The 12,722-nt window shown below is 42.6% G+C and overlaps 2 protein-coding genes across 2 annotated transcripts; one reads left to right on the forward strand and one right to left on the reverse strand.

Annotated features, from left to right (window-relative positions):
• Positions 1-164: 164 nt before the first annotated feature.
• LOC126616667 (reticulon-like protein B4) lies at positions 165-9,552 on the reverse strand. The gene is made up of 6 exons (XM_050284753.1): positions 9,245-9,552; positions 1,757-1,864; positions 1,482-1,662; positions 1,038-1,179; positions 869-938; positions 165-355 (listed from the first exon to the last, which is right to left on the reverse strand). Exons 1-6 carry the CDS (start codon positions 9,336-9,338, stop codon positions 180-182), a joined length of 771 nt encoding a protein of 256 aa, XP_050140710.1. The 5' UTR covers positions 9,339-9,552; the 3' UTR covers positions 165-179.
• LOC126616665 (uncharacterized) lies at positions 1,861-11,146 on the forward strand. Its single transcript, XM_050284748.1, has 2 exons — positions 1,861-1,935; positions 9,764-11,146. The coding sequence occupies exon 2, from the start codon at positions 9,804-9,806 to the stop codon at positions 10,710-10,712; it is 909 nt and encodes a 302-aa protein (XP_050140705.1). The 5' UTR covers positions 1,861-1,935; positions 9,764-9,803; the 3' UTR covers positions 10,713-11,146.
• The last annotated feature ends 1,576 nt before the right edge of the window (positions 11,147-12,722 follow it).

Here is a 12,722-nt window from a genome sequence, read left to right on the forward strand (position 1 = left end):
ATTAAACAAGACTACTAGTGAAACGCATAGAAAGCAACATATTTTCCACATCTTCATTACAGCCTTGATCAGAAAAAACCCGAGGGAACGAAACCAGCAAGAACGGAATATGAACTGTACCGACTATATGAAGAGGAAGAGTCCAGCAGAACTTCAAAAATAGGCAGGCAGGCAAATAATTAGGGTTGCTTTCTGTTCTTGTTAGAAATTACTTTCTTTCTGAGTTTCTGAAGGACTGTTTCATCCAACACTGCATACTGCTTCTTTATTTCAATCAGTGCATTCTCTGCAATGCTGTCCACGCTATCCTCAAGATTATCGTACAACGTCGGCACTATCATCAGTATGACAAACACTGCACCAACCAAAACGAAAAATTCAGTACTCATCTTGATAACATAATTAGCAGACAACGATCAATTAGCTTTTAGTCGAATGATACTTCTTTCACAAAGTCAGAAAAGTCGCAAGTTATGTTCCCCCTTCCTCCGTTGATAAAAAGTAAGCATATAAACGAGAGAAGCAACGATGATGAATAAACACTCGGGTAAAAATTATGCATGTACAATCACAATGGAATTATACAACTTAACAAAAGCAACCATTTCTTTTTACAAAATGCAATGTTAGTAGATTAGTCATCATTTATAGTTTTCGATGCAAGAACAAGATGTTATTTATAACAATTAGTCGAAACATAAATCGTGGATCAACAAAGGCCTCTCGGGAACTTGTTTAAGAATAAGAAAGAGGAATCTCATGTAAACATTGCAAACAACATCAACGTTTGTAAATGTTGATCATAGAGATTGCCAAGGACTACTAAAAACTTCATGGCAGAGACGACACAGTTGCAGCTGATGCAAACCTAAGTAAAGGAAGCTTAAGAAAGTGCACCAGCTTCCGATGACAGAGAGAACCCACAAAGTCGACGCCACCTGCAAACGAGTCCATCACGTTAGAGTTTTATGTTCAATCAAAACCTACTATTCTTGCAGCATAAACAAAACCTAGAGGGGTATGAAAAATGTCGGTACCGCGAGGAAATCTCTTACGTCTCTCCCAAAAACTACATGCCCAAATGATCTTAACGCTTGATTATATGTAGTTGTTAAGGAAATAGCAGTCCTCATAAACAGGTGCTGTGGTACTACAATCTCTGGAATTTCTGGTGCAGACCTGTTTCATCATCATATTCTATCCAGAAATCATAACACAGACACATGAAAAAACCAATTAAAAAAAGGGAAATACGGACAGATAGAAGAACCGCTAAGGCGCTTATAAATTCTTAATAAAATAATAAAATTAGAGGAACCCTAAATATATAATAAAGGGGCATTAAAACATGATTAATGTACGGCGTATTGTGTGTTCAGTGTCTTCCGAGCGCTATTTTTTATAATTTGTAACTAACCGTTTGTTTTTTTGTGCATATTAGCCTAAACAAAAATTAAATTAGGCAAAATTAAGGAGCTCACACATGGATGAAGGAACCAAAGTTGGACCACAAGAAGAAGGCTGTCAAGGAGAGCAATGAAGTGTGGCAAAGAAACGCAACCAAATTATAACCTAATCTCTCAAAGAGAAGCCAAGTGAGTGTTGCACCCATAAAAATGTAGGCTGAGATCTGCTTATTTCTCCAAAGTATAATATCAGCAGCTGAAAGAATTAATAATTTCACTTTAAGGTTAATAGAAGCATGAAATTTACAGCAAGCATAAGAAGAAAAAAATTCTAATTACAGTTTACGTACATACACCAGCGCCGAGGACAACATGAAGAGGCTTCTGGCGACCAAACAATCGGTTCTTGCATGTAAAAGCCAAGCAGTAATTATCACTGTCGGAGTCGGAAGAGTCAACTCCGCCTATGTAAGTTTATCTTACATTGCTGGTCCCAAGCCCGGATAAAGGAGGAGGGGGAGGGCGTCAGGTAGTCGACAGCCGGCACTCCATAATTACGTCGAATCCTTATGAAAATGAATCAAGAACGAAATCGTGCTAAAGCTAGGGCGTCACCCGTAAGTGGCGCGTTGTGTGGCCCGAGCACAGTGATAAGTGAGTAAGGGTCGCTGTATCTCCATCGGCACCCGGATGCAGTGTTAAATGAGCAAGGGGGCCATAGAAACTTCTTTTCGAACGACTCCACTCAAAGTTGTTTGGGAGCATATGCTTCTATTAACTTTACATGGGACACACAAAAGAAGTACTTTGATCCTATTAGACGGGGGATGGTGAAGAAGCTAGGACAGAAGGGTAGAGTTCAAGAGAGCAAAATGCGTTTAGGAACGTGGAATATAGGAACCTTAACGGGAAAATCTATGGAAGTAGTGGAAGTTATGGTGAGGAGAAGGATAAATATTATGTGCCTACAAGAAACTAAGTGGGTTAAGTGGGTTGGTCGTAAGGCAAAGGATCTAGAAAACTCAGGGTTTAAACTTTGGTATTCGGGCACAAATAGAACGAGAAACGGTGTTGGCATCATCGTGGACAAGACCTTGACACAAGATGTTATAGATGTCAAGAGGGTAGGAGATAGAATCATGGCAATCAAGATTGTAATAGGACAAGAACTTATCAATGTGATTAGTGCGTACGCACCTCAAGTAGGGTTGGATACGAGTTTGAAGGAGAAATTTTGGGAAGACCTTGGAGACTTGGTGCAAGGAATTGCTCAGACGGAGAAGATATTTATAGGAGGAGATTTAAATGGACACGTGGGCAGGGAGACAGGCAACTATGGAGGTTTTCATGGTGGCCATGGTTTTGGGGAGAGAAACGAGGATGGGGAAGCTATCTTGGATTTTGCAATGGCATATGATCTCTTCTTAGCCAACACCTTCTTTAAGAAGCGAGAAGAACATGTGATCACCTACAAGAGTGGGTCGTCAAAAACACAAATAGATTTTCTTCTAATGAGGAAAGGGGATCGTATAACTTGTAAGGATTGCAAAGTTATACCAGGAGAGAGCGTGGCTAATCAACATCGTTTGTTGGTGATGGATGTACATATCAAAAGAGTGAGAAAAAAGAACAAGACTTGGAAGTGCCCAAGGACTAGATGGTGGAATCTAAAAGAAGAAAAACAAGTCATTTTCAAAGAGAAAGTAATCACCAAGTGTGTGTGGGATAGAGAGGGGGAAGCTAGCCAAATGTGGGATTCCATGGCTAGTTGTATCCGAAAAGTAGCAAAAGAGGTATTAGGAGAGTCCAAGGGCTTTGCCCCACACCAAAAGGAATCTTGGTGGTGGAATGAGGAGGTACAAACAAAGGTGAAGGCTAAGAAGGAATGTTGTAAAGCCTTATACAAGGATAGGACCGATGAAAATGGTGAAAGGTATAGAAAAGCGAAGCAAGAGGCGAAGAAAGCTGTGAGAGAAGCTAAGTTAGCGGCTTATGACGATATGTATAAGCGACTAGATACCAAAGAGGGAGAGTTGGATATCTATAAACTAGCTAGAGCAAGGGAAAAGAAGACAAGGGACCTAAACCAAGTGAGGTGCATCAAGGATGAGGATGGAAAGATTCTTGCTACAGAGAACGCGGTTAAAAACAGATGGAGAGGTTATTTTCATAATCTTTTCAATGAAGGACATGAAATGAGTACTTCTTTAGGGGAGTTGAGTAACTCAGAAGAGTGTAGAAACTACTCTTTTTATCGTCGAATCCGGAAGGAAGAAGTGGTTGTAGCTTTGAAGAAGATGAAACATAGAAAAGCAGTAGGCCCAGACGATATACCAATCGAAGTGTGGAAAGTTTTGGGAGAGACAGGTATAACATGGCTCACTGACCTTTTCAATAGGATTTTGAAAACGAAGAAGATGACAAATGAGTGGCGAACGAGCACTTTGGTGCCTATCTACAAGAATAAGGGCGACGTACAAAATTGCATGAACTATAGGGGTATTAAGCTAATGAGTCATACAATGAAGCTCTGGGAGAGAGTCATTGAGCATAGATTGAGGCAAGAGACACGGGTTTCGGACAACCAATTCGGGTTCATGCCAGGGCGCTCAACCATGGAGGCAATCTATCTCTTACGAAGATTGATGGAAAGATATAGAGATGGGAAAAAAGATTTACACATGGTCTTTATAGATTTGGAAAAAGCGTATGATAGGGTCCCAAGAGACATTCTTTGGAGGATTCTAGAGAAGAAAGGAGTACGAGTAGCATATATCCAAGCTATAAAGGATATGTATGAAGGAGCAAAGACTGCCGTAAGAACTCATGAAGGATAAACCGAAAGCTTTCCCATAACTGTAGGATTACATCAAGGCTCATCCTTAAGTCCTTAATTTTTTGCGTTGGTAATAGATGAGTTAACAGGACATATTCAAGATGATATTCCTTGGTGTATGCTTTTCGCAGACGATATAGTGTTGATAGATGAAACTCAGGAAGGGGTAAATGCAAAGCTTAACCTTTGGAGAGAAGTGTTGGAATCTAAAGGTCTTCGCCTAAGCCGATCAAAGACAAAATATATGGAGTGCAAGTTCAGTGCAAATGGAGGCCAAAACGAGTTAGGGGTGAGGATCGGAGATCAAGAAATACCAAAGAGCGACCGTTTTCGTTACCTAGGATCTATCTTGCAAAAGAACGGAGAATTAGATGGAAATCTCAACCATAGAATACAAGCTGGATGGATGAAGTGGAATAGTGCATCCGGCGTGTTGTGTGACCGTCTTATGCCACTGAAGCTCAAGGGAAAATTTTATAGGACGGCAATAAGGCCGGCGATGCTGTATGACACAGAATGCTGGGCGGTGAAGCATCAACACGTACACAAAATGGGTGTAGCGGAGATGAGGATACTTCGTTGGATGTGTGGGCACACGAGAAAGGATAAGATTAGGAATGAGGATATCCGGGGTAAAGTAGGAGTAGCCGAAATTGAAGGAAAGATGAGAGAAAATCGGTTACGGTGGTTTGGACATGTGCAAAGAAGGCCTACTGACGCTCCGATTAGAAGATGCGATTATGGGACAGAGATTCAGAGCCGAAGGGGTAGAGGAAGACCTAGGAAAACTTTGGAAGAGACTCTAAGAAAAGACTTAGAGTACTTGGATCTAACGGAGGACATGACACAGAACCGAGCACAATGGCGTTCTAAGATTCATATAGCCGATCCCACTCAGTGACTTGGATTTTCCAAGTCTCTAACCGAGAAGTTTTCCTCCCTCGGGAAATTAAAGGAACACTACCTCAACCTACATGCTCCACTCACAAAGCTTCAACATACAAGCTTCAACAAAAGAAAATTCAAAGAACTTAGCGAAGAATGCTTTGGTGTATTTAACACAATACATTGAAATGAAGGAAAACTTATTTATTGATATCCCCGATAAGTTACAAATATGTACATATACATGAGTCAAAATAAACAAACATGAGGGAGCCTTCACAAAGGTTGCTTAGGAGAAGTCTCAGCAGTCGGTGGAGCCCCAGAAAGAGAAGGCACTGGAAGGGGATCATTCGGAGCCTCAGTACTGGACAGAACCCTAGAAGGATGAGGCATCAGAGGTTGATCATTTGGAGCTTTAATACGCGGTACAGCCCCAGAAGACGAAGGCAATAAATGTCTTTGGAACAAACCCACAAATCTCTAATGATCAAGTAAAACCTGACCATCAGATTCCTTCATCTGGTCAAGCTTCCTCTTCATGTTTGTAGCATAGTCATGTGCGAGCCGGTGCAACTGTTTATTCTCATGCTTGAGCCCTCTAATCTCCTGTTTGAGACTCATCAATTTAGCCGCCAATGATTCAACTTGGCGGGTCCGAGCAAATAGGTGTTGGGTCATATTAGACACAGAACCTGCACACTGAACACTGAGAGCCAGAGAATCCTTAACAGCCAACTCATCAGACCGTTTGGAAAGTAGTCTGTTATCCTTGGGAGTGAGAAGGTTCCTGGCCACCACCGCAGCGGTCATATCATTCTTCATCACGGAATCCCCAACGGTAAGAGGACCAGTAGGGGAGACGAATGATGGGCGCCATATATTGTCTGGAGAAGGCGTGGCTGCCTCTTCAACAAGGTTCAAGTCAAAACGACGGTCGGAGGGGCCAGACATTTTCAAATGTGTTAAAGAGAGAAGAGGTCGGACAAATCAAGATCTTAGAAGTGCAAGAATGGAGCTTCTATTGGTGGAGATTCAAGTGTGCTTTGGAACTTAATGCCAGCCTCTATAAAAATCTGCACTCGATGGAGCTTCAGAAATCGAAGAGGCGCCTGCTCAGAAATTGAAGAGGCGTTTGCTTTCTCAAAAGCTGGGCTGCTCAGAGACCACGAGGGTCGATCTCAGAAATCGAAGAGGCGTTTGCTTTCTCAAAAACTGGGCTGCTCAAAAACCACGAAGGCCGATCTCAGAAATCGAAGAGGCGATTGCTTTCTCAAAAGCTGGGCTGCTCAGAGACCACGAGGGCCGATCTCAGAAATCGAAGAGGCACCTACTTTTCCAGCCTTGTCAGCACCTGTCACACGCACTCAGCTTTTCGGAAATTATGGGCATTCTGTCGAAGATTTCTGGTGAAGTAGAAAGCACATGAATCTTACTGTTCAATCACCCACTTCCCACACGCAACATTAGCTCATGGGTACCACAGATAACTTTGCCAAAGTTCTCTGACAAAGTTGAGACACGTGAAGCTTGCAGCTCCCACTACATCGCTCTGACCAAGAAGGGTAAAAAAATAGCAAAGAAACAGCATTAACAAAGTTTAGACACATAAATTTTGAAGGTCTAGCTACCATATTATTACCCACAAGGATAAAGGAACAGTACCACTGCTGGATAATTGGAAAGTCCCTGTGTGTCAATCTCTGTGCTTCGTGGCAAGGTAGACTAGCAAACATACCCAACCTTTACTCACATTCGAGAAAACTCCCAACAAGATTGCTTGCTCCAAAATCAAAGAGGCACCGCCTTCCGAATCTCGAGAGCCAGACTCCCAACATGATTACTTTCTCAAAAATCGAAGAGACACCGCTCTCCGAATCTCGAGAGTCAGACCCCCATCAAGATTGCTTTCTCAAAAATCGAAGAGGCATCGTTCTTCGAATCTCGAGAGCCAGATCCTCGACAGGATTGCTTGTTCGAAAACCGAAGAGGCACCACTTTCCCAACTTCAAAAGCCAGATCTCCTTGGATAAAGCTTGTCTGTAATCTTCACACGCAACATCAGCTTTCCAGATACCACAGACCACTTTTTCAAAGTGCTCTGACAGAGTTAAAACATGTGAAGCTGGCAGCTCCCACTACCGTGCTATGAGCAAGCAGGGTAAAGGAATAACATTACTACTTCTTGTTAGGGAGACTCCTATATATGTCGACTTCCATCCCTAACGGACAGGCAGACCTGCAAAAATGCTCAACCCTTCCTCATATCTGAGAGGGCACTTCCAACGAAGCCTTTCGAAATATTCAGCTTTCTTTCCCCTCGATAATACCTCTGCAAACAAGCTATACTAGAGCAAGAATATATCATATCATCAGGGTTAAAAGCAAGAGTATCCCATATCATGTTTTTTCCCTGTCTTTTCCTTTGGCCTTGTTCTTACCTGCAAGACAAGGAGAAAGAGAGCAATCAGTCAGCACTTGGAATCAAGCTTCCAGTCAGGAACTGACTGCCTGGAACCCCTTACCTGATTACTTACATGGCATTGCTCTCGAGTACTCATCTTCAACATCTTATGCTTCCAGGGAAGATACCGCATCTGCCTGAGGAACAGATAGGGCAAGTGAGAAGGATACAAGGAAGCATGTGGAGACAAGCGTAACAGCACACGTGCCGATACATCCACTACTCTGTCAAAAGCAAAAGTATCCCATATCAGCAGGGTCGAACGTACTCTAGATTTGATGGACTTGTTTTGACCCTCAAATTCTTCAGTCGGCCTTATACTCTGAAGGAAACCAGAAAACCTTCCAGCCCAGTTCAAGAATAAGCCTGTGGAAAGTTACTTCTTCAAAAGCAAAAGTATCCCATATCATCTCTTCTCATTTTTCTTCTCTTTATCCTTCATGCTGCCTGCAAGATAGGGAGAATGTGAACAATCAGCCGGAACTCGAAATCAAAGTTCTGATCTGGGACTGATTGCTTGGAGCTCTGATTGCTTACCTTGTCTGTCACCTCTTTCAGCAGATCCCCTAACTCGGCGACTTGGGGGACTCCTACTACATGGTTTGTATCGCGCTTGACCAAGCCTGAAACTACAAGTAAGCTTCAAGTGAAATTGATACATTACCTTGTGCATCTCCACCAGTTAAAGATACCACCCCTGGATGGAGGAAGAGTACTTCCAGAGGAGATGTCACATCTACCTATGAGACAAATAAGGCAAGTCAAGACAATACCACACTCTGGTACTTAGAAGTTTCGTGACTACGAGATCATTCTCCCACAATATTTCCTAATGTCATTTGTACTAAATCATTCACTTGTACTCACTAAAGGAGAGTTTGAACCTATGTACTTGTGTAAACCCTTCACAATTAATGAGAACTCCTCTATTCCGTGGACGTAGCCAATCTGGGTGAACCACGTACATCTTGTGTTTGCTTTCCTATCTCTATCCATTTATATACTTATCCACACTAATGACCGGAGCAATCTAGCGAAGATCACAAAAAGCGATCGTTTTCGCTACCTAGGATCTATCTTGCAAGAGAACGGAGAATTAGATGGAGATCTCAACCATAGAATACAAGCTGGATGGATGAAGTGTAAGAGTGCATCCGGTGTGTTGTGTGACCGTCGTAGGCCACTGAAGCTCAAGGGAAAATTTTATAGGACGGCAATAAGGCTAGCGATGTTGTATGGCACAGAATGTTGGGCGGTGAAGCATCAACACGTACACAAAATGGGTGTAGCGGAGATGAGGATGCTTCGTGGTATGTGTGGGCACACGAGAAAGGATAAGATTGGGAATGAGGATATCCGAGGTAAAGTAGGAGTAGCCGAAATTGAAGGAAAGATGAGAGAAAATCGGTTACGGTGGTTTGGAAATGTGCAAAGAAGGCCTAGGGGTAGAGGTTCAGGGCCGAAGGGGTAGAGGATGACCTAGGAAAATTTTGGAAGAGACCCTAAGAAAAAACTTAGAGTACTTGGATCTAACGGAGGACATGACACAAAACCAAGCGCAATGGCGTTCTAGGATTCATATAGCCGACCCCACTTAGTGGGAAAAGGCTTTGTTGTTGTTGTTGTTGTTGTTGTTGTTGGAGTCGGAAGAGTCACCTGGATCTGATTGGTTGGTGAGAAAATCAGAATCTGCAATATCCACGTCCACCGGATCCAACATTTTATGTGTACGTTTGATGTTTGTATGCATGTAAATTGTAATTACATTAATCACTCTCTTAATCACGTAACCTGCAATGCATGTCACCAACAAAACAGATTACGAATTGCATGCAAAAATCACGTCAAACAACCTCCATTCCACTCATTCTTTCTTCTGAATCCCAACTTAAATATGAGGAACAGGAAGGCTTTGATCTTCTGGCGTGGTGCATGTTTCTCTACCCTCCACAACACCTCTTGTCTTGTGGCCACGTGTTTCTGGAAAGGGGCAATTGAAGTTCGGGTGAAAGAATAAGAATATGATGGTGTTATTCACACTGGCCTATTTTTATTTCTGATACTCTCTTGTTAATTTTTTTTATCATTGATCTTCTTCGGTTCAACTCCGCTGTGTAAGTTTATCTTACATTGCCGGTCCCAAGCCCGGATAAAGGAGGAGGGGGAGGGCATCAGGTAGTCGACAGCCGGCACTCCATGATCACGTCGAATCCTTATGAATATGAATCCAGAACGAAATCGCGCTAAAGCTAGGGCGTCACCCGTAAGTGGCGCGCTGTGTGGCCTGAGCACAGTGATAAGTGAGCAAGGGTCGCTGTATCTCCATCGGCACCCGGATACAGTGTTAAATGAGCAAGGAGGCTATAGAAACTTCTTTTCGAACGACTCCACTCAAAGTTGTTTGGGAGCATATGCTCCTATCAACTTTACACGGGACACACAAAAGAAGTACTTTGATCCTATTAGACGGGGAAGGGTGAAGAAGCTAGGACAGAAGGGTAGAGTTCAAGAGAGCAAAATGCGTTTAGGAACGTGGAATATAGGAACCTTGACGGGAAAATCTATGGAAGTAGTAGAAGTTATGGTGAGGAGAAGGATAAATATTATGTGCCTACAAGAAACTAAGTGGGTTGGTCGTAAGGCAAAGGATCTAGAAAACTCAGGGTTTAAACTATGGTATTCGGGCACAAATAGAACGAGAAACGGTGTTGGCATCATCGTGGACAAGACCTTGACACAAGATGTTGTAGATGTCAAGAGGGTAGGAGACAGAATCATGGCAATCAAGATTGTAATAGGACAAGAACTTATCAATGTGATTAGTGCGTACGCACATCAAGTAGGGTTGGATACGAGTTCGAAGGAGAAATTTTGGGAAGACCTTGGAGACTTGGTGCAAGGAATTGCTCAGACGGAGAAGTTATTTATAGGAGGAGATTTAAATGGACACGTGGGCAGGGAGACAGGCAACTATGGAGGTTTTCATGGTGGCCATGGTTTTGGGGAGAGAAACGAGGATGGGGAAGCTATCTTGGATTTTGCAATGGCATATGATCTCTTCTTAGCCAACACCTTCTTTAAGAAGAGAGAAGAACATGTGATCACCTACAAGAGTGGGTCGTAAAAAACACAAATAGATTTTCTTCTAATGAGGAAAGAGGATCGTATAACCTGTAAGGATTGCAAAGTTATACCAGGAGAGAGCGTGACTAATCAACATCGCTTGTTGGTGATGGATGTACATATCAAAAGAGTGAGAAAAAAGAACAAGACTTGGAAGTGCCCAAGGACTAGATGGTGGAATCTAAAAGAAGAAAAACAAGTCATTTTCAAAGAGAAAGTAATCACCCAGTGTGTGTGGGATAGAGAGGGGGAAGCTAACCAAATGTGGGATTCCATGGCTAGTTGTATCCGAAAAGTAGCAAAAGAGGTATTAGGAGAGTCCAAGGGCTTTGCCCCACACCAAAAGGAATCTTGGTGGTGGAATGAGGAGGTACAAGCAAAGGTGAAGGCTAAGAAGGAATGTTGTAAAGCCTTATACAAGGATAGGACCGATGAAAAGGGTGAAAGGTATAGAAAGGCGAAGCAAGAGGCGAAGAAAGCTGTGAGAGAAGCTAAGTTAGCGGCTTATGACGATATGTATAAGCGACTAGATACCAAAGAAGGAGAGTTGGATATCTATAAACTAGCTAGAGCAAGGGAAAAGAAGACAAAGGACCTAAACCAAGTGAGGTGCATCAAGGATGAGGATGGAAAGGTTCTTGCTACAGAGAACGCGGTTAAAGACAGATGGAAAGGTTATTTTCATAATCTTTTCAATGAAGGACATGAAAGGAGTGCTTCTTTAGGGGAGTTGAGTAACTCAGAAGAGTGTAGAAACTACTCTTTTTATCGTAGAATCCGGAAGGAAGAAGTGGGTGTAGCTTTGAAGAAGATGAAGCTTAGAAAAGCAGTAGGCCTAGACGATATACCAATCGAAGTGTGGAAAGTTTTGGGAGAGACAGGTATAACATGGCTCACTGACCTTTTCAATAAGATTTTGAAAACGAAGAAGATGCCGAATGAGTGACGAATGAGCACTTTGGTGCCTATCTACAAGAATAAGGGCGATGTACAAAATTGCATGAACTATAGGGGAATTAAGCTAATGAGTCATACAATGAAGCTCTGGGAGAGAGTCATTGAGCATAGATTGAGGCAAGAGACACGGGTTTCGGACAACCAATTCGGGTTCATGCCAGGGCGCTCAACCATGGAGGCAATCTATCTCTTACGAAGATTGATGGAAAGATATAGAGATGGGAAAAAGGATTTACACATGGTCTTTATAGATTTGGAAAAAGCGTATGATAGGGTCCCAAGAGACATTATTTGGAGGATTTTAGAGAAGAAAGGAGTACGAGTAGCATATATCCAAGCTATACAGGATATGTATGAAGGAGCAAAGACTGCCGTAAGAACTCATGAAGGACAAACCGAAAGCTTTCCCATAACTGTAGGATTACATCAAGGCTCATCCTTAAGTCCTTACCTTTTTGCGTTGGTAATGGATGAGTTAACAGGACATATTCAAGGTGATATTCCTTGGTGTATGCTTTTCGCAGACGATATAGTGTTGATAGATGAAACTCAGGAAGGGGTAAATGCAAAGCTTAACCTTTGGAGAGAAGTGTTGGAATCTAAAGGTCTTCGCCTAAGCCGATCAAAGACAAAATATATGGAGTGCAAGTTCAGTGCAAATGGAGGCCAAAACGAGTTAGGGGTGAGGATCGGAGATCAAGAAATACCAAAGAGCGACCGTTTTCGTTACCTAGGATCTATCTTGCAAAAGAACGGAGAATTAGATGGAGATCTCAACCATAGAATACAAGCTGGATGAATGAAGTGGAAGAGTGCATCCGGCGTGTTGTGTGACCGCCGTATGCCACTGAAGCTCAAGGGAAAATTTTATAGGACGGGAATAAGGCCGGCGATGCTGTATAGCACAGAATGTTGGGCGGTGAAGCATCAACACGTACACAAAATGGGTGTAGCGGAGATGAGGATGCTTCGTTGGATGTGTGGGCACACGAGAAAGGATAAGATTAGGAATGAGGATATCCGGGGTAAAGTAGGAGTAGCCGAAATTGAAGGA

The sequence above is a fragment of the Malus sylvestris genome, chromosome 3, assembly GCF_916048215.2.
Source record: "Malus sylvestris chromosome 3, drMalSylv7.2, whole genome shotgun sequence".
In the NCBI taxonomy this organism is placed as follows: domain Eukaryota; kingdom Viridiplantae; phylum Streptophyta; class Magnoliopsida; order Rosales; family Rosaceae; genus Malus; species Malus sylvestris.

Bases quoted from the DNA above. Each gene is read 5' to 3' on its own strand.
- LOC126616667 (XM_050284753.1), bottom strand. From the start codon at position 9,338: ATGCATACAAACATCAAACGTACACATAAAATGTTGGATCCGGTGGAC. The intron at 1,865-9,244 runs GTGACTCTTCCG...ACATAGGCGGAG, and splicing joins CACCAACCAATCAGATCCAG to TTGACTCTTCCGACTCCGAC. The intron at 356-868 runs GTTTGCATCAGC...TGGTTGGTGCAG, and splicing joins CTTAAGCTTCCTTTACTTAG to TGTTTGTCATACTGATGATA.
- LOC126616665 (XM_050284748.1), top strand. From the start codon at position 9,804: ATGAATATGAATCCAGAACGAAATCGCGCTAAAGCTAGGGCGTCACCC.